General features: G+C 40.1%; 1 protein-coding gene across 6 annotated transcripts; it reads left to right on the forward strand.

The window, feature by feature from the left end:
- LOC133872942 (uncharacterized) lies at positions 1–25,641 on the forward strand. 6 transcript variants are annotated; one of them, XM_062310615.1, is made up of 15 exons: positions 1–154; positions 952–1,595; positions 1,680–1,714; positions 1,820–1,898; positions 2,008–2,086; positions 3,844–4,013; positions 5,353–5,409; positions 15,182–15,338; positions 19,220–19,439; positions 19,670–19,786; positions 22,967–23,080; positions 23,917–24,042; positions 24,135–24,186; positions 25,116–25,283; positions 25,369–25,641. In XM_062310615.1, exons 2-14 carry the CDS (start codon positions 1,068–1,070, stop codon positions 25,266–25,268), a joined length of 1,887 nt encoding a protein of 628 aa, XP_062166599.1. In that variant the 5' UTR covers positions 1–154; positions 952–1,067; the 3' UTR covers positions 25,269–25,283; positions 25,369–25,641. The 6 variants fall into 6 exon arrangements, with proteins under 6 accessions (XP_062166599.1, XP_062166601.1, XP_062166598.1 ...); XM_062310617.1 differs by having other exon boundaries at positions 25,378–25,641; XM_062310614.1 differs by having other exon boundaries at positions 25,116–25,277.

Here is a 25,641-nt window from a genome sequence, read left to right on the forward strand (position 1 = left end):
ATCAACCTTCGTCTTTCACTAAACGTAAACTCGAACCTCGTCCCAAACACCGACTTCGTACGACCTTCTTTCTCTTTTGCAAAAGCAACGCCAAGAGTTCCCCGCTAACCGACTCAGAAAATTCATTTGGAATTCATTTAACCGTGGCTTCAGGGTTTGTGTATTATCTCTTTCTTGCTCTGTAATCTTTTTCAGATGCCTGAATATTTATCATATATGTGAATATTATAGGAATAAACAATGATAAAAGCTAACGCTTTTCAAGTAGCTGGAAGTTCGGACGTATTGGAATAAGTTTGCCATGGGTTGTAATTTATCAACTGAAGATATGGGTGTTTTTTACATTTTGGTGATTTTGATGAAAGCATTAGGATTTTCCACGGCCTGAATTTTGAATTGTTGGGCTGAATTTCAGAGCAATGAGAAGTGTGTTTGAGTGGCTGACTTAAACTGTTATTTTGGTGCTAGTTTCTGCATATACTGCCGAATTTTAGGTTAATAGGATTTGGGCGGTGATTTATAACCGGATAGTGCTGAATGGCTGTAACTCTGCCTGTTGAAAAACCATTTGCCCTATTTTATTTGACAAAATGCTGAAAACTATATGAGAAAGGTAGTAAGAAACGAAAGAATAGGTGAACCAGAAACCAAATATTTAAAATATGAATTTTTTTGGAACTATGAAGAACTGCCAGTTATTTGCTTATTTCCTATTTTATCTACTTGATCATTGAGACTGGTTGAATATCGTATTTTTGCTATGCGTTTTCTTCCTTTAGATTCTGCGGAATGCATGAATGTTAGGATGGCTCAAAATTAAAAAAGAAGGAAAAGTTTAAATGTTTCAAATGAAGTTTTTAATGTAATTTCAATCTATTAACAAGTTATGATTCAGTCGCAAAATACTTACATAAGGATATGCTTTCTCACGTTAATAAAATTGTGATGCAGGTGAAGAAGAGTAGGGACTGTTAAGCGTAACTTATTCTCTCTGGAATTTTTCTCCCATTTAACCTTTCTTATGGTTGGTTTATAAGAAACCGTTCTTTCCAAATACGTAAAAAAATATGGATAATTCCCACGATCAGCCACTGCCTCCTGGCGTCCATTCTTTGCCAAACTATTCATGTAGCCCAGCTTCTTCAGTGCCATCAACCCCATGCCCTCCCCAACATTGTGATAACACTGTGACACCTCAGTATCAATCTAACTACCCAGGAAATTGCTTCTTTCCCCTTCCTTCTAATTCAACCTTCACTCCTACTCAAAGCTCATATACACTTAGTAGTCCATTGAATCAGTATAATGTTTCTCCAAATGCTCCTCATTCATCAGGCCAAATCCCCAGAAACTCTCAGAATGGCTATGCTTCTCAATCGAGTTTAGTCCAACAAGGTGCTGATCTCATTGAGCAGCAACCACAAGACCAAAACAAAATAGGTGAGAAAATTCCTCAGCATAAGGATAATATAATGACTCAAGAAGTGGGCCATGTTCTTGGAAATGATAATGCATCTACCAGCTACTCCAGATCACATGTTGAAAATTCCAATGACTTTGAAACTGCTGCTCAGGATGCTGTGTTGCGTGAACAGGTATTATGACTTCTGATCTACAGGGCCTGTTTACATAATTCATTTCCTTATATATGATAAGTTTGTCTTTATTTGGATTAACAGGAAATCGCCACCCAAAATGTCATACAAAATCAAAGGTTTGTGCTAATTTGGCCCAACAAAATGTCCTCTATTCTTGAATTCATAAATGCTAGATTCAGAAAACGTACAAAATCTAGATAATGTGTTATTTGCAATTTCAGAGAGGCAAGAGGCGCTGGTGGAACTTCTAAGGATGGTAAAGACATTTTCTCAGAACGTCGTGACCACAATGCTCTAAAGGTGTGAATTTGCATGTTTATGTGGGGCTACTCTAATTTTCTGTTGTTTTAAGTGACAAATACATGCATAGATATCAGCTTGTACTTTATATTTATATATAAGATTACAGGAACATCTGCTGAAGATGACTTCGCAACATCGTGCTGAAATGGCTTTAAAGCGGGGGAAGCCTAGCCTTCCTGAAGAAGGTTGGTTGTGAGTTCCTTCTTTCTCATTTATGCATACTATTATATCTTTTAATCTTTCACTTTTAGAGGCTAATCATCTTAATGATAATATGTCCTTGGTAACTTCTATAAGATGATTCTCTATGATAACACTAGAGGAGTGTATACAGAAGGCCCTGGCATTTTCTTTGTGCTAAGAATGGATAATTGTTGATGTTTGCTGCATTCTTGTTTGGGGTATCTTCCTTAATAGCATGATAGGCAAAGAAACGACAAAAAATTTATAGGAACAGACAGGTCAAAGGTCCAATAAGAAGAAAATTTGGCAGGGACGGGGTCTTAAGGTTATAAAATAAGTCACTCTAGATGTAGCCTTCCTCTTGGCAAGGAAAGAACTTTTCAGAAATAATTGCTGCAATATGATATGATTGATTACTAGTTTGGTTCCATTATCTAATTTAAATGATCTGCTTTCAATATTTGCTTTTGGGATCAATCTGGCTTCTTTGGCATAAGTGCCAAATTCTCACTTATGTTACTGATCCCCATTCAGGCAAGCTAAAGTAGGTGGGAAATATGCAAAGAATGGTGTCTCTAAAGATGCCTCTGATTTGAAGCTGGGTTGAATTTTAAGAAAATTGCTACTATCAAAATGTGATATGAAAAAATCTGCAATGGAAGTATCTAAAACAATGGCATATTGGCATGGACAACGTTAATAGGCTTCAAGTCTCTAATATCAAAGGAGATGATGATGCTAGAAAAGTCTTAAGCAGTCTATATCTACAAAAAGATTAATTTAATAGTAAAAGTTAGTGATAAATTGCTTCAAGTGGTGGAGTTGAAAGTTTTAGCTGGACTTGTTGATTTTCTCTTGTTGCATCTGCTCTTGTAATATTCTTCATCAGATTGAAAGTGAAAGAAACAAATAGAAGCAACAAAAGTTGACACTGTTGGTGGTATTGGGACCTGAGATATTCTACTTGCCACTTTGTATATGATGCTGAAATAAGATTTGGGTAGAAGAACTAGCCATTGACACTTGCACACTCACAGAGGATAAAGTGCAGAAGTTTTAACTTGGTGTTGGTTTGCTTGTCGTAAAGAAGATAGATTAATGCTCAAATCAACAATTTTACCAGAAAACACCCATCTATGCTACTTATTTTGTAAAAATGCTCCTGAAATTTTCTTAGGAAACCCCTTTTGTGATATTTCATTAGTTATTCTACAACACATTCTGCTTGTTACTGGTAAAACTAAATGGAGTGTTTGAGCAATCAGCATATATAAAACACTTGAAGTTGGAATAAATTTTTTTGGTCTTGCTATCCTTTTGCATAGAACAAACACGGCCTAATGTTAATTACCTAAATACTAATGCAACATTACCTAAATACGCGCGTGTGTATATATTGATATAAATCTCATGAATTAATATGCTGGCATAATAATTTATAGATGTGCATCCTCTCCAGGTTAGTGTTGGCCACTAGTTAAGGTCATAGGATCTTTGAGAATATCTGTTATTGTTAAAAACCACGTGGTACCATCTGCGCGCACACAAAATCCATTGTCAGCTCAAATGGACTCTTTTTGGAATCACCTCAAAATCATAAGTTGGTTTCAATTTCCTATGCATCACGTTACAAAATGAAATTCCAGATTTGACATATTAGCAACACTGACATCTTAGTTTTTTTTTTTTTTTTGGCATTTATCTGATAATGAATCCTTAAATGTTTTTGGAAGTGTGCTAATTGGTTCTTTGATGTCAGGTAACATGGAAATTGGAAATGGTTATGGTGTACCAGGTGGAGGTGCTTATTATGGTGCTCCTAACCCTAATATTGATACCCCCACTGACTCAAAAGAATTGCCTGAGTACCTTAAGCAGAAGTTGAAAGCAAGGGGTATTCTTAAAGATGATACAGAAAAAGGCTCGCTTGTAAGTACCTATCATGGTAGTTTATCGATCTAGTGGTGGGAGAGTGAGAATTCCTTATCTTTCTAATGATGTGGACCTATTTTGCACTTTCAGTTTGTATTATGATTTGCGCTTCTCAACTTTTAAAACTTGAGGGGTTTTGTGCTTTACCTCCTCGAACTTTACCCAAGTGTCAATGTGCCACTATCACTTTCAGAGTCAATGTCTGCCCTAAACTTTGAGTGTGCGCCAAATTATCCAATCCGTCAAAACCAGCTATTAAAGTTAATCATAATTTTTCATAACTGCAACATATGCATGTGATCCCTGACTTATCATATGTCATTGGCAATCAAGGCCTTGTTTGAGATTTTATCCAACAGTAGCAATGATAATAACTATCAGGTCTAAGGTTCGAATTCTTTTGGGTGCAAACAATTCTTGCTCGCTGGTGAAGTTGGAATCTTACCCGATCCATGTGGAGGGGGCGCTTTGCATGGGCCTGGAGTTTGCCTGAAAGGTGTGGGTACACGAAATGGCCCTGCCTTGAAGGGGTTTCCCTTCATTAAAAAAAAAAAAAAAAACCATTATGACAGTGGAGGCACAAGCAATTGTAAAGGGGAAGAGAATGATAAGGAATTGGAGGTCCGCAAAAACCCAAAAATTTCCTCAGTAACCAAATTGAACCTTCTTACAATCAGAATCAATCTCTCTAGACTTTGTTTCTTTCTGTCTAAATATTCTCTTTTGGAAGATGTCCAATTGTACCAATAAAATTATTAATAATAGGGCAGGAATTCTATTGATTGACATTTGTTTTTGGATAACTTTGTGGTATATTTCATTGTAATCTGACTTCAATTCATGGCTTTGATGCCTTACTCAACCAGTGATAAAAATTGTACCATTAATTTTGGCTTTGGTGGTTTTCTCATGTCAATTCATCACTGGCAGTTCAAATCCATTGTTAATGTATTGATAGAAATCAATAACATCAATTTTGGCCTGTGGTGGTTCTGGTCATATTGAGCTGACATCGTCAACAGGCAACCTAAGGCCAATTCTAGGTTTATTCTCCTTTTTTTCATTATTCCCGGAAGAACTTAAGTAACCTATTTGCATGGCACATGATGCATGCAGTTGAATTTAATGGGTAAAATTAAGGGGATGGAGCAAGACACACCCAAAGATCAGGGGGGGCATTAACCCAATTATAAGTTATGGGGTAAATTGCCATCTTGATGAAAGTTCAAACCGGTTAAAGATGAAAACCTCTAAAACTTGATTTCTTCACAATTTTTCCCTTACAAACCTATCTACTTTAGTTCTTAACAGTTTACCTGTAATTTCACATTTTCAGAAGTTGGAGACTACTACAACTCAACTTGTGGATAATGGAAAGTTACATCCCGGATGGGTATGTATCAAATGGCAAATATAGGTCTTCTATTTTGCCTTCTTCTTCTTCTCTCTCTTTGAATTAAGATGCATTTTGGAGGAAGATATATTTCAAGAGCAGCCAATTCCCAACATGTGTGAATTATTACACTTGATAACTTTGTGTGGATTGGCATGCTTGATAAGTTTGTTACTCCATTCATCCCATTTTGTTAGTCGTTCTCTGTAATGTAAACTTTTTAAAGGGAGATCAATTGACTGTTAAACAAAACATTATGACTTTCCAAAAACAACCATTCCTTTAGAAGATGTTTTGTTTGTTTTCTACTTTAAAAAGTAAGGATGGTGTAGGAAATTCATAATTGTGTATGGGATATCTGTATGAGATATCCCAAAAGAGAAAAGGACTAACAAAATGGGATTGACAGAATATACTATAGATGTAAATATAGAATCTAGAGAATTCGTTTAGCCGATAATATTGTCCTGGAATTTGCATCCAATTTTAAACTAAGCACAAACTTCACTTTTTATCCATAGGTTTACAATCTAATCTTTATTGCAAGCAAATATATATTAGGGATATACACAAAATATGAACTTATATAAGTTTATGGTTTAGCATTCTGGGACATATAGTTCTTTTACCATCTAAGAACAAATGTAGTTGAATTTGGTAAAAATGAGTTAGCATGTAGTCTTATTTAAGGTACTCTGCGAAGACAAATATCATCTTAGTTTAAAAATTTGCAAGTTACATATAAATATGAATTCTGTTTGGAATGTAATAGATATAGCTTGAATTATTGTAGTTGTGAGTCTTGATGTATATGTGTATTTATATGTATATGAGTGAGCTTATGTGTGTGTATATATATAGTTGTGTGTGTAATGAATGTATGTACATATTATAAGATAATATATAAACTCGAGATTAGATTATCTAAGATTCGAGTTAATTTAGCTAATTACTCAAATAATAAATCTTAACAATAATTAAATAACTAATAATGAGTATTAATTTACAAAAAATATTAAACAATCACGGCATTTACTTTATATATGGAATGAATAAGTTAATTGAGTAGCTCGTGAACAAGTTCGAGCTCGTTCAAAAAATAAATGAACATAGTTTGAACAAATTATCTAGCTCAGTGATAAATTTGAGCTCGGCTCGTGTTTGAAAAAAAATTAAACGAATCGAGCTTGAACATTCAATACTTGGCTCGGTTCGATTACAACCTTACGAAGTTTGCTTTGATTACATTAGTGGATGTTAGATGGGCTTATCTTTGTAATACTAGTAGAGGTAGTTTGGTTCATGGAATCTTGGCAGGATTTCTCTCGCATTTTGGGAATCTCAGGGCCTTTTTGGCAAAATTCTTAAAAACTCTTTTAGCTTCTCAAACTCTAATAACTCTTCTCAAATATCATTTAACCAAACGGATTTTCAAATGTGGCCCCACCACCTACACGCTTTTCAAAACAATCCACAAAACTCTTTAAAAAAAAAAAAAACACTTTTCACAAAATACTTCTAAAAAAATAAAACACAAAACACTTATCTAAAAATAATTACCATGAACGTACTAAGGGGCACCTTATGCTTTTTCTATAAAATTGATCTCTTACCTATAAAAAAAAAAATAATTACCATGAACATTCGGCAGCCACACGATCGCCACCATGAACTTCTGACGTCCTCGTGGGGCGCAGTGGCTGCCATGAAATTCTGTCAGCCCCACAGTTGATGTGGTCGTTTTATAATGTCAATAATAAATACCATTCGCAATAGCACGAATCACTGTAGGATAGGTTCTATAGAGAGGGTGTCGAACCTCAATGATTGCGTTAGTTGTGTTTATCAAGTCTTAATAAAACTTTCTCTAACTTAACTCCATAGAAAAATAATTTGTGATTTTTGTTTTGAAAACTATAATTTAGGTGTTGGAATATAAATTAAAATACAACTAAATGAGGGTAGAGAATATGGAATTGATTTCACTACTAACCTCGTAACAATGACTATCGTATGGAAAATTCATTCTATGCATGATATTACATGTGTGTTTGTCGAGGACACAACAATTTTGTCAAGAAAATACCATCATCGAAAAATAAGTATAACCCATATTTGATTAGCACGATTGTCTACCTAAGCATGGATTATCAAATTTCTTAACTTAGTTACAAACAATCAAGGATTAAGCAAAAGTTATCTTTGGTTAGCACAAATCGTCTACCTACATTACACTAAACTAAGGTGTATCACAATTTGTCTTCCCTAGGCATGGGCTATCAAATTCTCATGATTGTATGTCAAAGAAAACCGTTGCATAACCATCATTTGCATAATCACGGAAAATGAGAATGATTTGAGTACAATCAAGATAAAAAACTCTCGAAGACAAGATACGAATTTCATCAAGATTGCATATAATCATTAAAACCAATTACAAAAGCTGTAATCCTTTAGGCTATATAACCATCATGCATATGCAGAAAATCCCAAAGAGAAAATACAAGTTAAGCCATTGATACTTGGAAAGGGTTACATTAAAACCCTATGAGGGGATTAGCTACTCATGGAGGTGCTGGAATTGATTTTGGTTGAATAGAAATCCATCCAAGACCGCTTGTTGAGAAAAGCTAACAAAACTAACAAAACTCAAAACTCTATTTTTCTCTTCTCTTTAACTCATTTAAAATGTACATTAATCTTCTTATTTATAAGCAAATCAGCTTTCTTCCTCATGAAGAAAGGCATCATTTTCTATATTTCCACACTGCCTATGTTCTAGATTTGCTATTGCAATTGTTTTTATTCTTTTTCTTAGAATCTCTACAGTAGTTCTGCAATTCGGCGCCGCAAAGTGCGCTCGAGCTCAGGTGCGCTCAAGTGTGTATTTTTGTGCCCTCGAGCGTGTATTTTTCTACGCTTGAGCTCAACCTGCTGGCTGGTTGGATTCTTGTGCTCGAGCAGTGTCTTGCTTTGCGTGCGAGCATATGTGCGCTTGAGCTCAAAACCAATTGAGCTTGAGCCCACAGCCCCAATCTCATTGCACTCGAGCACTTTCCTAAGGGAGCTTGAGCGCATGTGCTTAGAACAAAACAATGATACCTCTCAGCAACTAGAATTACTGCAAATTCTTTCCAAAGCTGAAATCTCCGGACCTTCTGTGAGTTTTTAAATTTATGTACTTGTGATTGTTGTGTATACATTGTGATTTGTGTTTAATTAGTTTATGTTTGGTCGACGTTCTTTTATCACTTCCGTTAAATCTTTGCGACCTTGATCTTGAACGTACTCTTAGACGAAGTAGGACCGAAAGGAACTCTAGTGCGTTGATAGAACGTTCCACTGAAACCATGGCTGAAGAGGAAGAAAGACTAGTTCTACTGAGAGATCATTATCTCCTATCTACTTACACTTCGCCTTCATGCCTTCAGCTGCCTAATGTTGCTGTAGCTAATTATGAAATTAAGTCCAGCATCATTCAAATGCTACCATCTTTTTATGGACTTAATGATGAAGACCCTTATAAGTACCTTGATGAGTTTCTAGAAATTTGCTTTACCATAAAGTTGCATGGTTTCTCAGAAGATGCTTTAAGGATGCGTCTCTTCCCATTTTCTCTAATGGATAAGGCCAAGCATTGGCTAAAGTCCTTAGAAGCAAACATTGTCACTTCTTGGACTCAAATGCAGTAAGAGTTCTTGAAGAAATATTTTCCCATAGGCAAAACCAATCAAATCAGGAAAGCCATCATTGGTTTTCTCAATTTGAGGGAGAACAATTTCATGAGACATGGGAGAGATTGAAAGACTTTCTGCGGAAGTGTCCGCACCATGCTGTCCCGAAATGGCAGCTTGTGCAATGCTTCTATGATGGCTTGACTGAGTCACATAGACAAATAGTTGATGCCTCATGTGGAGTTACATTCATGATGAAGAGTGAAAATGAAGCATGGACTCTTTTTGACAATCTCAACAAAAATTCTGTGCAAATGCTTCGACTAGTCGTAGGACACTTGCTTCCAAAGCTCTTGAAGCAAGCACTCCTTTGGATGTGACCTCCAAGGTGGACACATTAACTCGGAAAAGCGACCAACTCATAGCAGCTGGTTTTGTTCCTACACCCTCTTCGCACATTTCCTCACCACATGAACCTTGTTCATTTTGCTCCAACTCTTCACATTATGTGAGAGATTGTCCTACCATTGGACAATTTTTTGAACTTTCTACAGAGCAAGCAAATGCTACATTCTCTAGACTGGGGAACGATCCTTATTCCAATTTTTATCACCCGGGATGGAGAAACCATCCTAATTTTTCATGGCGAGCTCAAGCTAATGGAAATTTTGCTCCACAATTTAATGGACTGCACAATCAAGCATATCCACAGTCCAAGAATCAATTTTTCCATCTACCATCCAACCTTCATCCTCCCTACCAGCAATAGCAATTAGCCCCTTCACCTCATAGGAACTCTGCTTTCGAAGATAAAGTGTTGACTGCTCTTAGTAAACTTGAGGCACAAACTCAATTGCTACATTCCCACTCTCAATCCATAGCCAAGCGAGAATTCCAAATTGGACAGCTAGCTAATGCACTCAGTCAGAGAGAGGAAGGGAAGCTTCCGAGTCAACCAATGGCTAACCCCAAAGGACACTCCATGATTGATGAGAATGCTTCAAATAGTTCTCATCATGAGTAGGTCCAGGCCATCACCAACCTTAGAAGTGGACAGATAATTAACAATCAGGTGGAGGAAAAGAGAACAGAGCAAATTGAACTTCCATAGAAGCCTATTTTGGCCAAAGGTCAGGGAGTGATCAATGAAGTTCCTTACTCAACCGCTCCCCCTCTTGAGACAAAACATAAGCCCATTGCTCCATTTCTTCAACGTCTCAAAGAGCCTATTAAGAACGGGGATGAAAAGCTCATCATCTTCAGTGCTGCCCAACATCCGCCATTCATTGATCAAACCCTAGGAAGTTCGTTTTGAAGGGTTTGGCGGAAGATATTAAACTTAGCGCTTATGGGAGGCAAACCATTCATTTTCTGTCTTTTTGTTCAATTCTTTTTGCTTATTTTCTTTAGTTATTTTTCTTCTCTTTTCAACCCATTTTGTAGTGCTTTAGGTCTAGTTGAAGACGTTAAACTTAGCGCTCGTAGGAGGTAACCCATCTTGTAATATATCTTGTTTTCTTTTCTAGTTTTTGTTTTTAGGTTAGAATACCTCATTGGGCTCGAGCGCAATTTCATCATTGAGCTCGAGCGCATCCAGAACATGCTCATTGTGAGCTCGAGCGCATTAACTTATGTGCTCGAGCACATTCGCACAGAACAGGTCATGTGATTCTTTTTATAAGAGCATTCAGCCTCATTTTTCCATTTCATTTCAAAACCGCTCGAGCACCCGTTTTTCTCTCCAACGACCGCAGCAGCTCTTCTCCATGGAGCACCTCAAATTCGGCCTTCTCCTCCTCCGATCTGGCCTTCTCCTCCTCCGATTTGGCCTTCTTCCACCGTGGTTCTTCTGTCTTCCACCTTGGTAAGCCTCAAAATCCCTCATTGGTGCTGTTTAGTTGTGGTCTCTCCCATATCTAGGGTTTGTCTTACTTTTGGTGCCCAACGCCCAGCAGGTGTTCGACAAATTGCCCCAACCAACTTGCAACATGCATTACACCCGGGCTTCTACATCTAGCGCCTCCAAAACCTGCAACACCTTCACTAGTAGTGAGTGGTGACGCCGGGAGCTCAATCCTGCGACCCATTTCATGGTCAAGGAAGAATTCAAGCACCTTGAAGCTACAAGGTGGGTTGTCCGGGAATTCAAGCGGAGGGGCTTGAATGCACTCTTCACCCTGGCCACCGTCATAGCACACCTACACCATGTAGGGTTATTCTATCAACCCTTGTCTTATGATTGTGAACGGCTAGGTGTGCTCTCCACTTCCCTAGATGAGGTTGATATCGAGGTGACTCCAAACGTTATTGCCATTGGATGCCCTCTTGAGTGTCCACCTGAATTGGTTAAGCGGGATGGCACTCCCCGATATGGCAACCCCCCTCCCAGCCTCACCGTGCAAGCAATAGTTGATGATTTGTGTGGTGGCCGCTACACCAATGAACATCAGATGTGTGGTGGCAACATGGATTTGCTCGTGCAATTCTGAAAAACCCATTTGCAGCCAATTATATTAGAAGCTGATTTAGGAGGAACCAGGGTCCAAGTCTGGTTCTGTAGTAAAGCATCAAATTCGGTGTTCATGGCAGCTCTCCAATGTTTATCCTTCACGGCTGTAGAGTGACAAGTAGGCTCTATCTCAACAGCTGAGGACTCGGCAAGCAGGGCTCTCGGGAGGGGGTACCGAACTCGACCATCTGTAAACTCTCTAGGCTTGGAGATGTTATTTCTAGCATGAGTAACCATGGGATGTGAAGAAGCAGGTGGAACTAAAGGAGGAGTTGAAGAAGCTGAAAAATCAGCTGGAAGTGGGGAATCGGCAGAGCTGGAAGATGCTGAAGAGAGGGACTGCAGTGATGGAGAGTGCAGAGAGTGAGAGGAATTTGGAGAGGAGGGCTCTAGGACAGGTTGTGGGAGCTGTGCTGCTGACTGTGGTAGGAGAATGGGCAGGGAGAGCTGTTGCCGAGTATTGCAAGAGTTAGACTCAAGGGAGGATGAGGGAGGAGTATATGGAAAAGTAGATTCATTGAAAATAACATCTCTTGAGATGTAGAGGCGATTTGTGGGCAAGTGGAGGCATTTGTAGCCTTTGTGAAGAGTACTATAGTCGAGAAATAAACAAGGGATAGAACGTGGCTGAAACTTGTTTGAATTATAAGGACGTAAGTTGGGCCAACATAGACAACCAAAGGTGCGTAAGAAGGGATAATCCGGAGAACATTTGTAAAGTGTTTCAAATGGAGAATGATTTTGTAGAATTGTGGTAGGCATGCGATTGATTAGATAGCATGCAGTGGAAAAAGCATCATCCCAAAATTTTAAGGGTAAATGAGCATGAGAGAGTAGTGCTAGATCGGTTTCGACAATGTGTCGATGTTTCCGTTCGATAGCACCATTTTGTTAGTGAGTATGTGGGCAAGACACACGATGCTGAATGCCAAGATGCTTGAGGAGGTTGTTGACAGGGCGGTATTCACCACCCCAATCGGATTGAAGTGCTTTAATTGTGGTATTAAAAAACCGTTCAACATAAGATTTAAAAGTGCAGAAAACTGAAAGAACATCACTCTTTAAGGAAATTGGATAAAGCCAAGTGTATTTGCTATAAGCATCAAGAAAAGAAACATAATACTTGGCACCAGACCTAGAGCTAACAGGGGCTGGTCCCCATATATCAGTATAGATTAAATCAAGAGGACAATTGGCAGATCTGGAAGCTGAAGAAAAAAGGGAGTTGCTTGCTCTTTGCACTAAGGCAGGCAGTGCAAATAGTGGAGTCTTTTGGAGAAGCAACTGGAAGCTGAAAACGAGAAAGCACACGGCGGACAATCTTCAAGGTGGGATGGCCCAACCGTGAGTGCCATTGAAAAGCAGAAACACGTTCACCCACCATGGCATGACGGGGATGTTTATTTGCGGAAGGGAAAAATTGATAGAGTCCATGTTTATTCAGCCTGTGGAGGAGGAGTTTCCCCGTGCGACGGTCCTTTAAGAAAAAATGGGATGGATGGAATTCAAAAAACGTATTAGTATCTTTGGTGAATTTCTGAACAGAGATGAGATTCTTGGATATTTGAGGATCATGCAGAATATCAAGGAGATCAAAATGAGAATTAGGAGTAGAGAGTTGAGTTGTACCAATGTGTTTGATTGAGAGCCCCTTACCGTTGCCAATACGGATTTGATCTGAGCCCAAGTAGTCTTCAGCCTTGATATTTAAATTGGCCAGATCAGATGTCAGATGGTGTGTAGCTCCAGAATCCGGGTACCAGTTCTGATCAGTGTTGTTGGATGGGGTAGAGAGATAGGCCTGAGCCTGAGAAGGCTGTTCTCGAGTGTAGGCCTCATTGAACCTATTGTAACAATCCAGGGCAACGTGACCATAGCGGTTGCATACCTGGCATAATGGGCGGTTGGAGAAGGAACCACGACCAGATGAGGGTCCTCGGCCTCTGCCACGAAATGGCCTGGAAGTGCCAGAGAAGCCACGGCTAGAAGAGTGATTACCGTGGGAACTATGCATGCCACGATTTGAGTGTGGAGAAGAGTTGCCTCGGGAAGCAAAGTTTGCACCAGCAACAGAGAGATCAAGAGAGGCTTGATGCTGTTCTAAGCGCATCTCGTGAGAGAGGAGATGACCGTAGATTTCGTCCACAGAGAGTGGTTCGGCTTTGGTTGTAATAGAAGTTACAAAGGGATCAAAGTCAGAGCCTAGGCCAGCTAGAAGGAAGGACACCTTCTCAAAGCCATTGAGAGGTTGGCCTACGACAGCAAGGGCATCACACAACGTCTGAAATGTGTGGTAGTAGTCGGCGATGGAGGAAGATCCTTTCTTAAGAGTCGCCAATTGATAATGCACCTGCATGGTGCGCACCTTCGTCTGAGACGTGAAAAGATTCTCCAAGGTTGTCCATGCATCTCGGGAGGTGGCACAACGAGTGACATGGGTCAGCATCTTTTCGGAATGAGATGAGTTAATAGCTCCGAGCAGCAGTTGATCTTACATGCTCCAATGGAGGAAGGCAGGCCGGATTGGGAGACATGGTGGAAACACCATCTTTGGTGGATGTCACAGTGGGAGGAGGGCAAGGCGTGGAACCATCAACATAACCAAATATGTTGTCGCCTTTGAGGTGTGGAACGATCTGAGGCAACCAGACCGGGTAGTTAACGTTGGTGAGTTTGGTAGGATTAAAATTGGTGAAGGTCACCAACGAAGGTGTTTGGTAGTGGGTGGAGACAACAGCAGGAGGAGAGTTGGTGTCAGGTGGTGGTTGTGAGGCTGGGTTTGAGGCAGACATGACTGAAACATGGGAGGGAAAAAAAAAAGAGAGGAGGAGGACGTGAGTCACTGTTGTGGCTATGATACCATATAAAATATGAGGATCTTGTGTTTATGCTTTGTGCTGCCTTACCAAATGTTGGTAGAGGCTGTTTGAATATATAGAGAAACTAGAACATAGTTACATGAGTTTAGGAGATTACAGTTCTGATAGGAATGAAACACTACAATCTAATCTGAGTATTTGAATTCAAAATATTATCTTATCACTAGTTCCTATAATCTAGGTTTTATCTTCATCTTGAGAGCGCATAGAATTAGGAACTTTATCTCAAGAAGACATATCTAGCTGAGCGGTAGATATGTCTTTAACAGTTAGAGCATTTTAGGAAAGTGATTATTTGAAAATACAATAGGCAAACATGTAAAAAGAAAGATAATCTCATCCTCGTTAGTTGGCAGTTTCTCATGACTTACTGGCAAATAAAAGCAAATTAGTCATATTGCATTTATTTTAGAAGATTTAATACAGAAATGGAGGATACTTGGAATTAGAAGTACTTTTGCATACTCTGAGAACAAGAGTGAAGAACTAAAGATGCGAATGTGGAAATACTATTTGTTTCAGTTGCAGTTTTGTGTGGAACAATGTCATCTCAAGGGAATGGCTCTTTTGGTATAGGGCTGAAAACATTTTTTTATCTGATAGGAGCCATAGTTTATAATTTTCGAAGTTGTGAAGTTGTAATCTTCTCTAGATTTCATATTATGGCTTGATCCTGCAATGCTGCAATTAACTTCTATGAATTATTGTAGGTAGAGGCGAGAGACCCCGCTAGCGGTGCTTCATATTATTACAATAACTACACTGGGAAGAGTCAGTGGGTAAGGCCTGTTGAAACGTCTATCACACAGAATCCGTCGCTTTCATCTTTTGCAGAGGGTTGGATAGAGGCTTTTGATGAAACAACAGGTATGCAATAGAGCATGTGCATATCATCCTACAATGTTTTCCATGTAGATAATATGAAAAGGAAAAGAAGAAATGAATATATAGAATTGCACTTCTTAGTTATGGGAATATTCTACAATAGTGTCGAGTCTGTCGACTGTTGCTAAATTTTTTAGCAATTTTTTAGGTCCTAATGAAGAATATTAATGTTATTTCTTGCATTAATTCCCGAGTCTATCAACGGGAAGTGATCCGACAATAACCGAGGAAGGCGTCTCTGAGAAACATTTGGAAAATATTCCAACCACTCCGTAGATATCAAGAATCTATCAATTCTAGGCAATCCCTCAACATCTCGATATTAGACCACGTGAAACTCCCCCTACCAATGGATCCATGAGTCCCTGCTTAGAAATGAATACTGAAAATTCCACCATCGCTTGTGTCTACCTTGAGTCGCCTGATCTTACACAAGGATACTGAACTACATTAAAATCCCCCCAATACACCACATCTCCCACAAACTCATTAAACCAACCAACTCATCCCAAAGTCGCCTTCTTTCCACATCATCATTTGGCCCCTAAGCACCCACAAATGCCTTTTCAAAATTCTTGGTAACGCATCTAAAAGAACAGGCTACCACATACCTACCCACACATTCCTCAATCTTCTCCACCACTCGCTTAGCTCTTGATCCCCCTCTAAACCCCAAGTACAACAAATCCACCGAATTACAACCCATAAACTACGAACTATCTCCTTAGTAATAACCTCCATTTTTGTGTTGCAAACACGCAATATCAGCTTTCTACTCCCTTAGAAGCCCTCTAATCCCCATCATTTTTTGGTTTTCATTTAGGTCTCTCTCACATTGGATGATATGATCTTAGGTTTCATAAAGAACATTTGCCACACCTCCCCTTGCTTGTCACTCTATAAGATTGACCTCCTTAACATCATAATTCACCGAACATACAAATCTCTTTAATTCATGATTTCCTTTATTCCCAGATTTTTCTCTCAAGTCTATGACACTACCAACCCCACTTTGAGGTTGATCAGCTTCAATCGAAGTGAACAAAGCCATAAGTTGATCCTCAAAACCATCACAAGACAATCCAACAACATGACAAAATTTTTATCCTCTCCACCACCCAATCTGGGGACACCGAATAAGACCTTCCTTTTTCCCCAATTACAGCCAGTAGTGAATATCCAACATCTCACTTCGCCTATTTTCCTTTTCTGTACATGTCACGACGGCCATTGCAAGATCAACCACAATCCCACAACATAACTATCCTTACTACCCACGAAGCCCCTACTCCCTCATTCTCCACAAGTGCTGGTGAAGTCCCAGAAAACTGACATCCTTCTACCCCCTGATACAATATCAGGTTACCCAACTCAGGCGCCATCCTCTGCTCAGGTTCCAAACACATCCCCATTTCCATCGACCCATTCACACCCACCCCCTTCTCTGCAATATACTGTCGCTACCCCCCACCAGAACTACACCCTTTTAACACCCAAACTGCTCTCATCCCCCGCCGCATCAACTCCCTCACCCACTTGAAACCAAGAAATCAAAGCCGAAGATGACTCCCCAACTATACTACTCTCACCTCCACCCGTTTTATGCTCTTTGACATTATTTGCCATAGCCCCATTATTTTCTTCTACCATATCAAGCTTCAAACTTGTGGCCAAAGGAGGGACACTTGATGCCATGTCGTTGACGAAACCACTTGTGTACCCAGAGACTCTATTAGCACCCTCTAGGTCAGATATGACCTTCACCATTGTCATCTCTGTACTCTAGTAAGTCCCCGTCGTCGAGCCTAGCACCCCTGCCTCGATTCCACCCTTATTATGCTCTTCGGCATTCTCTAAGGAAGACCCATAATCTCCTTCAACCTCAACCACCTTTGAACTACTTACTAAAAAAGAACCTTGCGAAGTCCCTCCCTCAACGGGAAATTTTGCTCCTCCATGCACCTTATTGGCGTCATCTGTGCCAGAAACTTAGTGTTTTGCGGCCTTTTCCCTGCTCTGGCTTGTCCCTACCATGGTACTGGTTGCCCCCCCCTGCTATACTTTCCATTGCCCCTTATGCTAGGGTAACGTCCGACGATGGTACACCACAATGTTACTTGGACTTGTCGCGGTGTCTGATTTCTGAGCTTCCATTCCATGCGTAATGATTAGCTTCACCCTATCACCATACGAGCCCTTATTTGTAAACTCAAAAGGCCCAATGTCCTTACGGCCCTTCACCAGATCAATTTCACCTTCAACTCAAGTCCTTCAAATTTGGGTCCTTAAAATTTCCGTTTGCTGGGCCTTCCACAAACCCGCCCCACTTAATGCCAGGTCCACTTCTAACTGATCCGAAGATCTGTCAATTTCCTTTTTAAGAGAAAGCAAAATCTCCTTTAACGGCTGCATGTTTAAGACACCTTCCACAACCTTCTTTGAAATATCAAACCCAGCTAGAGCAGCATGATCCCTGTGCACAGATTTTGCCTCCTTCCTGAAGTTGTCCATTGCCTTAATTGACTGTTTGTCAGCCTTTCCCATAATACCCTTGCTCGAATCCTCTTTTTCCTGGAATAGCCCTTTCCCTTCCACCACTTCCGCGAATGACTGCCACCCTTGCTCCACTGTCCACAGCAACCCCTACATAGAAACATTCATCTCACTGACAATACCTTTCTGTTCATGCTTCAATAGTCACTTTAGCTGCGAGATGCATTGTCTTCATCTACTACCTTCTCGGCCCTCCGGTATAATTATGAAACTTTGCCGCCCTCCATTGCTATATTCTGAAAGTTCCAAAAATGTCCCATGGTTTTGTCGCTTATGCAATACAAATGTTGTATATCCAACTCTATAAGTCCTACAGAACTCCTTCGAATTATCCCCTTTGATCAAATCCTCCATCGTTTTAAGCAACTGGACTACACTCTGTATGCCCATAATCACTGTTCAAAAAATCCCTCTACTCCTCTTGTCTAGTCGAACACTGCCATTCCCAATTCCAGACCAAATCTTGTATGACTTCATTTCATCATAAAAATAACCCAAATAACCCATCAGAAAAAACTACAAAAAATCAGACGAAATCAAGAACACTATGAATGCTCACGCGCTGACTCTCACCATCAATTTTTATTAGATTATATTGAAGAGCTCTATAAGACTTGACCTTCCACATTTAGTTAAATACATAATTCTCTTCACAATCGCATCTCAAAGCTAACCAAGCATGTTGAAATTGACTAACACTTTTATTAAAGAGAAACTCTGGGCAGGTATCATTTGCACAGCATATGTGAAGATAGGAGAACAACTTGTGGATATATTGACAAAGGGAGTGTCTAGTAGTGTTGGGCATGTGAGACATCTATGCCTCAGCTTGAGGGGGGGTGTTGAAGATGGAAACTACCGATATGTCATGATTTTATTTTATTCTCTTATTTATTTCTATTATTCTGATTGTAATCTCCTAATAATTCCTTTCCATAATAATTTGTATTCCTCTCTTATTTAAACCAATGTAAACGTATGGAACGAGATAATGGAGTAAATAGTTGACCTCCCCAACTTTCTCTTATTTTTCTTCAACTATATGATGCCCATGCCCTCATATTTTTCAGTGCAATTGACAACTGAGGTCCATTGTTCAAGGTTTTCATATTATATTGCTCATGATACTATTTTCCAAGAAGGCACAATTATGAGGCTTTGCCTTATTTTAATTGCATGCGTGGTTAAAATTCTGATGAACTTGTGAAACCTAAGCTGGTTACTGGTTGTAGACACCAAGAATGATAAGTCTTATCATTTGCAATCTTTTATGTTTCCCTTCATACTTGAACTTTATGCTGTCTATGCAGGTCATAAATATTATTACAATACAAAGACCCATGTATCACAATGGGGGCATCCTGATTCTTCACTGCAGGTCGCTTCACAACATTGTGACAGGATGGTTCCCACAAGTTCAGCTGATGCAAATTGGGATGATCAACCACCCGAACAAAAGAAATGCATGGGATGTGGTGGCTCAGGAGTAGGCCCTGTCCAGATGTCAGGTTGCTGCATTCATTGCACAGGGTAGATAATTGATATCTCCTGTTCATGGCAATCTATAGACTGAATTTACTTGTTTTTAGCAGTTTGTATGTGCAGGCTAAAACTTAACATCATTAATTCAGTCCTTGGGGTGCAGTGGTTTGTTGGAAGTTGGGTTAGATACAGGCTTAGATACAGGCTTACATTTGTTTTCACTTTTTATTAGTTATGATTCTTGCATACATTAATGTTGCCTCCCACAATGTTGCCAGAAATGCAGCTGATTTGGATCAGAATGACCAATCATCTGAGCTAAAGAAGTGCATGGGGTGTGGTGGTTGGGGTGTAGGCCTTGTGCAGATGTGGGGTTACTGCAAACATTGCACACGGTAGGTGATGCCTATTTTTCGTTAGAGATCTATTAATTAGATTTTCTTACTTTGCCTCTTATTTTGTTAGTGCAAGCTATCAGTTTTTGAATGCAATGCATGGGTTTGCAGTAGTTAAAAAAGTTCGTTTAAGTAAAGCCCTTCTAATTGTTCCTTATTTAAATACTTATTACAACCTCTAGTGTCTGCACTTGTATGTATAAATAAAAAAAGGATCAACCCACGCATGGGATGGAGAAAGGTATGCTTGAAGTTGTTTACCACTTCTTCCTTTGGATATTGTCCCTTGTTTTGAAGAGCACACAATGACTATACATCTTTACTACTATAAAAGAGAATCCTCAATTAGTTGTTAATCATGGATTTGGTCAAAATGAAATTCCCAAAAGCATCTTCTTCCTCAAGTAACTGTCTAATTAAGCATTAGCTTCTAATCTTCTTTTTTGATAAGTAAGAAAAGATTTATGAAAAAAAAAAAGAAAAAGAAAAAGCGTAAAGGCGCCCCTAGGTATACATGAAGTATACGCCAGAAACACAAAGCTAACTTGCAACAACTAACAAAACCAACAGAAAAAATCCCCAAAATCCAAAAAAGAACAACCAAACAACCACAAAGGAGCCCAAACAGAGTTACAAAAAAAAACTAAACGCCCGAGAGACAACCCACAACCCACCAAAGCAACAACGAACCCTACAAAACGTGGGCCTATCCTTTCCTACGCCTGGAGGAAGCTAAACCATTGCCATACTTAATGGAGCTTTGCAGATTCAGAAGCTCCCTCTTGCCTTTTGACTTTTGGCGTGCTAACATTTCTCTCTCAGAAACTTTTCCTCCACGACGTTTCGAATAGCCAAGGCTTCCTCCTCACAAGCACCATCCAAAGCCCAATCCAAGGGCAAGCCATCCCAAAACTCATCATCCTCCTCCCAAGCCACAATCTCCCCGTTATAATCAAAACCGACAGGCCAATTGCGAGATAGGGATAAACCATTTCCTTCAGAGGAATAAGGAGTGAGACAACCTCTCGGAGGGGATGAAGGTCCAACCATCCCAACCTCGGTGACCTTTTGCGACACTGGCACCTTCTGGCGAGGGTTGAGAAATCCCTTCCTAAGACCCTGCTTCACTGGCGGCTCAGCAGCCTTCTTCACTGGCGGCTTAGCAGCCGTAACCTTCTTAACAGAGCAGCCAACAATCATCTTCTCGGCTTCCATAGAATCAGAAAATAGCTCTTCATTCCACTTCACAGATTGCCCTTCTCTTAGCACCTTCGCCCTCTTGTAGTAACAATGAAAAGGCTTAGAAACCACCACGGGGAGGGGAGAACGCAGCTTCTCACCCAACACAGCCGCTCCAGGGAGAGACGGAGGGGCAAACCCGGGTTGAGGAATCTGAAGCGGCCTCAGAGGAGAGACCTTAAACACAGGATCCGGAGGACGAGCTGGAGAAGGAGCCGCCGGAAAAGTAAGCTCCAGTGCCGGCGAAGGGGGAAACCCAAATTTTTTAGAGGTTGGAGAAGCTGACAACGCCGGACCAGCGCCCTCTGTGGCTCCCTACGCATCACCCACCAAACCCTCAGGAGGAGGCCGAACCAAAAACATCCTAGAAGACCACTTCGGCGTCGTCTCCGGCAAGGATCTGGACGTACGGGCAGCTTTAGGTTTCGGCCAAAAACGGGCCACGCAGAAAGCTAAATGTTTACGACCCATCCCCGACCCGGAAAACCAGTCCAGAAGTTTTCTTACAGCCCGGCCCAAGGCCACATAAAACCTGAAACCCAGCCTATTCCACGTACGCGTTCTCGAATATTCGGATTTCGAATTTTCAAAATTCAAATTCGAACGAGAGAGAACCTTCTTACCCTTCGGACGAAGATGCTGGTCTTTGCCCAACAGTTGTAGCGGCGGGGACTCCAATGAGAAGCAATCCACCACCGATCTCGGTTCAACCTCTGCATGCCTCACCATCGAAAGAAGGTCAAGAGCACACTGCTCGTCTGGAGACGCCCTCCACTTGGAATGACGACCCCCCACAATGGGCTCCTTCTTCACGGCCGAGACCGAACCAGACCTCAGCACCTCCACAAAGGAGGGCCCCTTCCAAAGAGGAGCCAAACCCGGCCTAACCTCTTCTTCCTTCCCAACTGTCTTGACCGACGCAAGTGAGGACCCAGACCCGCAACCCGCTTTGGCAGAGAGATAATCTCTGGACTTTCTCAGCTCCTCCGAGAATTTGAGCCAAACCCACCCTCTACGCCCCTCAGGGATCACAATAAACCCTTTTCGGCCACCTGTCCTGAATGCTGCTGCCTCTAAGAAACAGCCCGCTTGGTTGCCACCTCTCTGAGCAATCAAGATTTTCAACCATTCCCTGAAGGATCTGATGAAATCTTGATCTTCCGAATGACCCAAGAGAATCTCCAATGTCGATACAAGCCACTTAGAGCACTGAGAACTGACAATGATCTCCCCGGAAAAACTTTTTCTTTTCTCCCCCACCCTTAGCATCGACGCCCCATCCAGCACCAAGAAGACAAAAATCTTCGACTCCACGATAAAACTTTTTTCCATCTCAACACACACCCAACACTCAATCGGTCACTCAGAAGAAGTACACATTGTCGCCGAAAGAGAGAAACCCAAATAGAGAAGCCACCTGTTGAGCCTCTTTTCTACTTGATAGTTCTACTTGCCATCAGAAGCCTCTTTTCGTTTGATAAACATTGCAAATTTGATTTGCTGCAAGAATATAGACATGTTACTTATCAAAATATATATATATATATATATATATATATAGTTTGTCATGGTTATATATATATATATAGACATGTTAGTTTGTCATGGTTGGATAATGTGCAATAATCTAACCTCCAGAGACTAATATATGTATTTGACAAGGATAGACAGTGAAAATTCAAAGAAACAAGTTCCCTTACATAGAGAGCCGTCAATTTCTAGTAATGTTATAATTTTCTTTTTTCTTTCTTACGTAGATGAGCAATATATTAACTTCATCTTTATTAGCTGTTGCCTATTGTCTCTAATGTATGCAAATCTTCATCAGTTGTATTGTTTTCAGCAGAGCTCACTGACGCTTCTTCTTTTTCTTTTTTTTCCTTTTTTTTTTTCTTTTTTTTTTTTCATTTTTTTTTTCGTAAATTAATTTATCAAATGCAGCAGTCTCAATCTTCCACAATGCCAGTACTTGTCTACCAGTTCGGGTAACCAACATCAGACCAACAATTCTGGAAGCACCAAAGAAGATTCTGACAAAAAGGCTTCTATACAGAGGTACTCTATCTTATGTGGAGTTTAGTTATTGCGGTGGTTTGCGACTCATCATGCATGTATATACTTTGATTGTTATGTTACATATCCACCTCGTAGATCTTGACCTTATGAACTCACACTCCATCCCATAAGAATGAGGTGGAAGAAGCGTCATTTGAGCCAGAGTATTGCTACTTTATATTGCTGTTCATGGAACCGGACATGGAATTACATCTTTATCTTCTGTCATGTATTGAGAAGAAAATATTGTAAATTATCTTAACAGTAAAACTATATGAGGATATATTTATACAGGTAAAGCTGTCATCCAACATCCTTTGTGGGTGCTAGCATTCTCAGCACTTGTCCTGGACCTGAATTACTCCCCTTTGGCATTAATAACGTAGCCTTCATATGTTCTTTATGTAACATCATTGTCACCAATATGTTTGGTCGAGAAGGGCAATGGAGATAATAGACCCTTTTTCTTTTGTTGTCACAAAATTGAAGTACCCGCTATTTTCTTAGGGGACTCTTGTTCCTAGAAGGGGGCACAATATAGACAATTAGGTTAGCAACCCCCCCCCCCCCCCCCCCCCCCCCCCCCCACCCTCCTCATTTCCTTGGTATAAAAAAATAGGTCCTAAGTTCGAATCCTGATTCTACAGTTTCCTCTTACTTGGTTAAATATTTCACACGTTGGGCTTTACTTGTTGAGAGAGAATGTTAAAGTATAAATTAAATAATTAAATTTATCATTTCCAATAAGATTAAACTTTTTGGATAAGTAGTGATTTAGTATTCTGTGTGCAGACGAGTCAAGAATAAGAATTGAGTCATCTCGCTATGGTTTTCAGGTCCAATTGGAGACCTCCAATGAGGAAAGGAAGTAGAGGAGGAAGCAAGAAACGTGCTTATACTGAGGATGATGAGTTGGATCCTATGGACCCAAGTTCTTATTCTGATGCTCCTCGTGGTGGCTGGTACATTTACATATTTGATTCAAGTATTGTACTAGGCATGTCCCTGGAGAAGTGCCTGAATGGTTAATCTCATCTAATGTTTATTATTGCAGGGTTGTGGGCCTAAAAGGAGTGCAGCCTCGAGCAGCTGATACCACTGCCACGGTATGCTTTTGCTTTGATGAATTTCTTTTCTTTTCCTTTTCTTTTTTATTTGATCAACAAGAGATGGAGCTGAATGGAAAAATGGATCATGTAGTTTTCTCAGTAGTTGGCAAATAGCATTAAGACTTTTTTGAGTTGAGTGGGTCTGGCCATATCTTCTAGAGATATATTCCTTATCTTCATGTATATGACAAACATGTTGGCGAAAAAGGTCAGACATCTTAGCTTGACATGAAAGATGTGGTAATAGTGACAATAACTCAGTTTTAGACTGAGCTTCTTAGAAACTTTTATTCTCACCGGCTTGGCTATGTGATCTAGCATGCTTATTCATGAATTAGTCCTGATGGAATTTAGCCAATCAGTTTTCCCTGGAACTTGCTTTTCTGTGGTTCGCTTCAATATCTAATGCTCTTGAAACTGAGAGTGACCACTGCATATATGGCCTGAGACTCGGTGCTGCATCACGGGCGTTTTTCTTAATGTTGGCTTGCAAAAACAATAGGATGGGTGTTACTTTTTGGTTGATTAAAGTTTGCCGGTCTGCAACTGCACGAGTGTTTGGCATAAAGTAGATCTTGGATCTCTTCTAACAAAATGTTAATGTCACGCAACAATGACAAAAGCACATGTATCTATTTAATGATTACCTTTTTTAAAATATATTCACACTTATAATTGAAGGATAACTTTGGCAAATGACACTGTGCCCTGCATCTGCCATTCCAACCCCCCACTCCCCCCCTCCCTCTTCCTCTTCTCACCTACCAAGGGGCCATGACGGGGCAACACATTCTGAAAATACATATAAACAGAGGCCTGTAAGAAGTTTGTCTTATGGCTTGAGGTTTACTATCAGAACTTCCTTGAGGGTATCCGATGCTTTAAATATAAAAGGTTATATTTATTTATTTATTTGTGTGTTTCAGGGTCCTCTCTTTCAACAGCGTCCATACCCATCACCAGGAGCAGTCTTGCGAAAAAATGCCGAAATTGCTTCACTAACAAAGAAATCCAGTTCTCATTTTGCACCTATATCCAAGAAAGGGGACGGTAGTGATGGACTTGGTGATGCTGATTGAGATTGCAGTGCGAGTGTGAGTGCAGTAAACTTCATTTTGGTTCTGGTGTATTCAGCGAGTGGGACAAGTGTGTAATACATTTGTCTTGTTTTTACTTTAGGGACTCCAGATTTATCGATGTATAGGAGAATGTTTATGGAGTCTTCGCTGCAAGTATCCAGCAGATGGATGATTGTTCGGTTGCTTAAGAAATGGCCAAGAGGTTGGTTGTATTTTGTAACATGTTGCCTCATTGATGCCTCTTAAGCATCTTGGCTGCATCGAACAATCATTTGGGTGGAATTTGGTGGTTAACTTGGCATGTCGTCTGCATGTTGCTGAGTTGGGCAGATCAAGAATATTTCTTTTTTGAAGGTTATTTTTTACTTTTTTC

This window comes from Alnus glutinosa, chromosome 7, assembly GCF_958979055.1.
Source record: "Alnus glutinosa chromosome 7, dhAlnGlut1.1, whole genome shotgun sequence".
Taxonomy (NCBI): domain Eukaryota; kingdom Viridiplantae; phylum Streptophyta; class Magnoliopsida; order Fagales; family Betulaceae; genus Alnus; species Alnus glutinosa.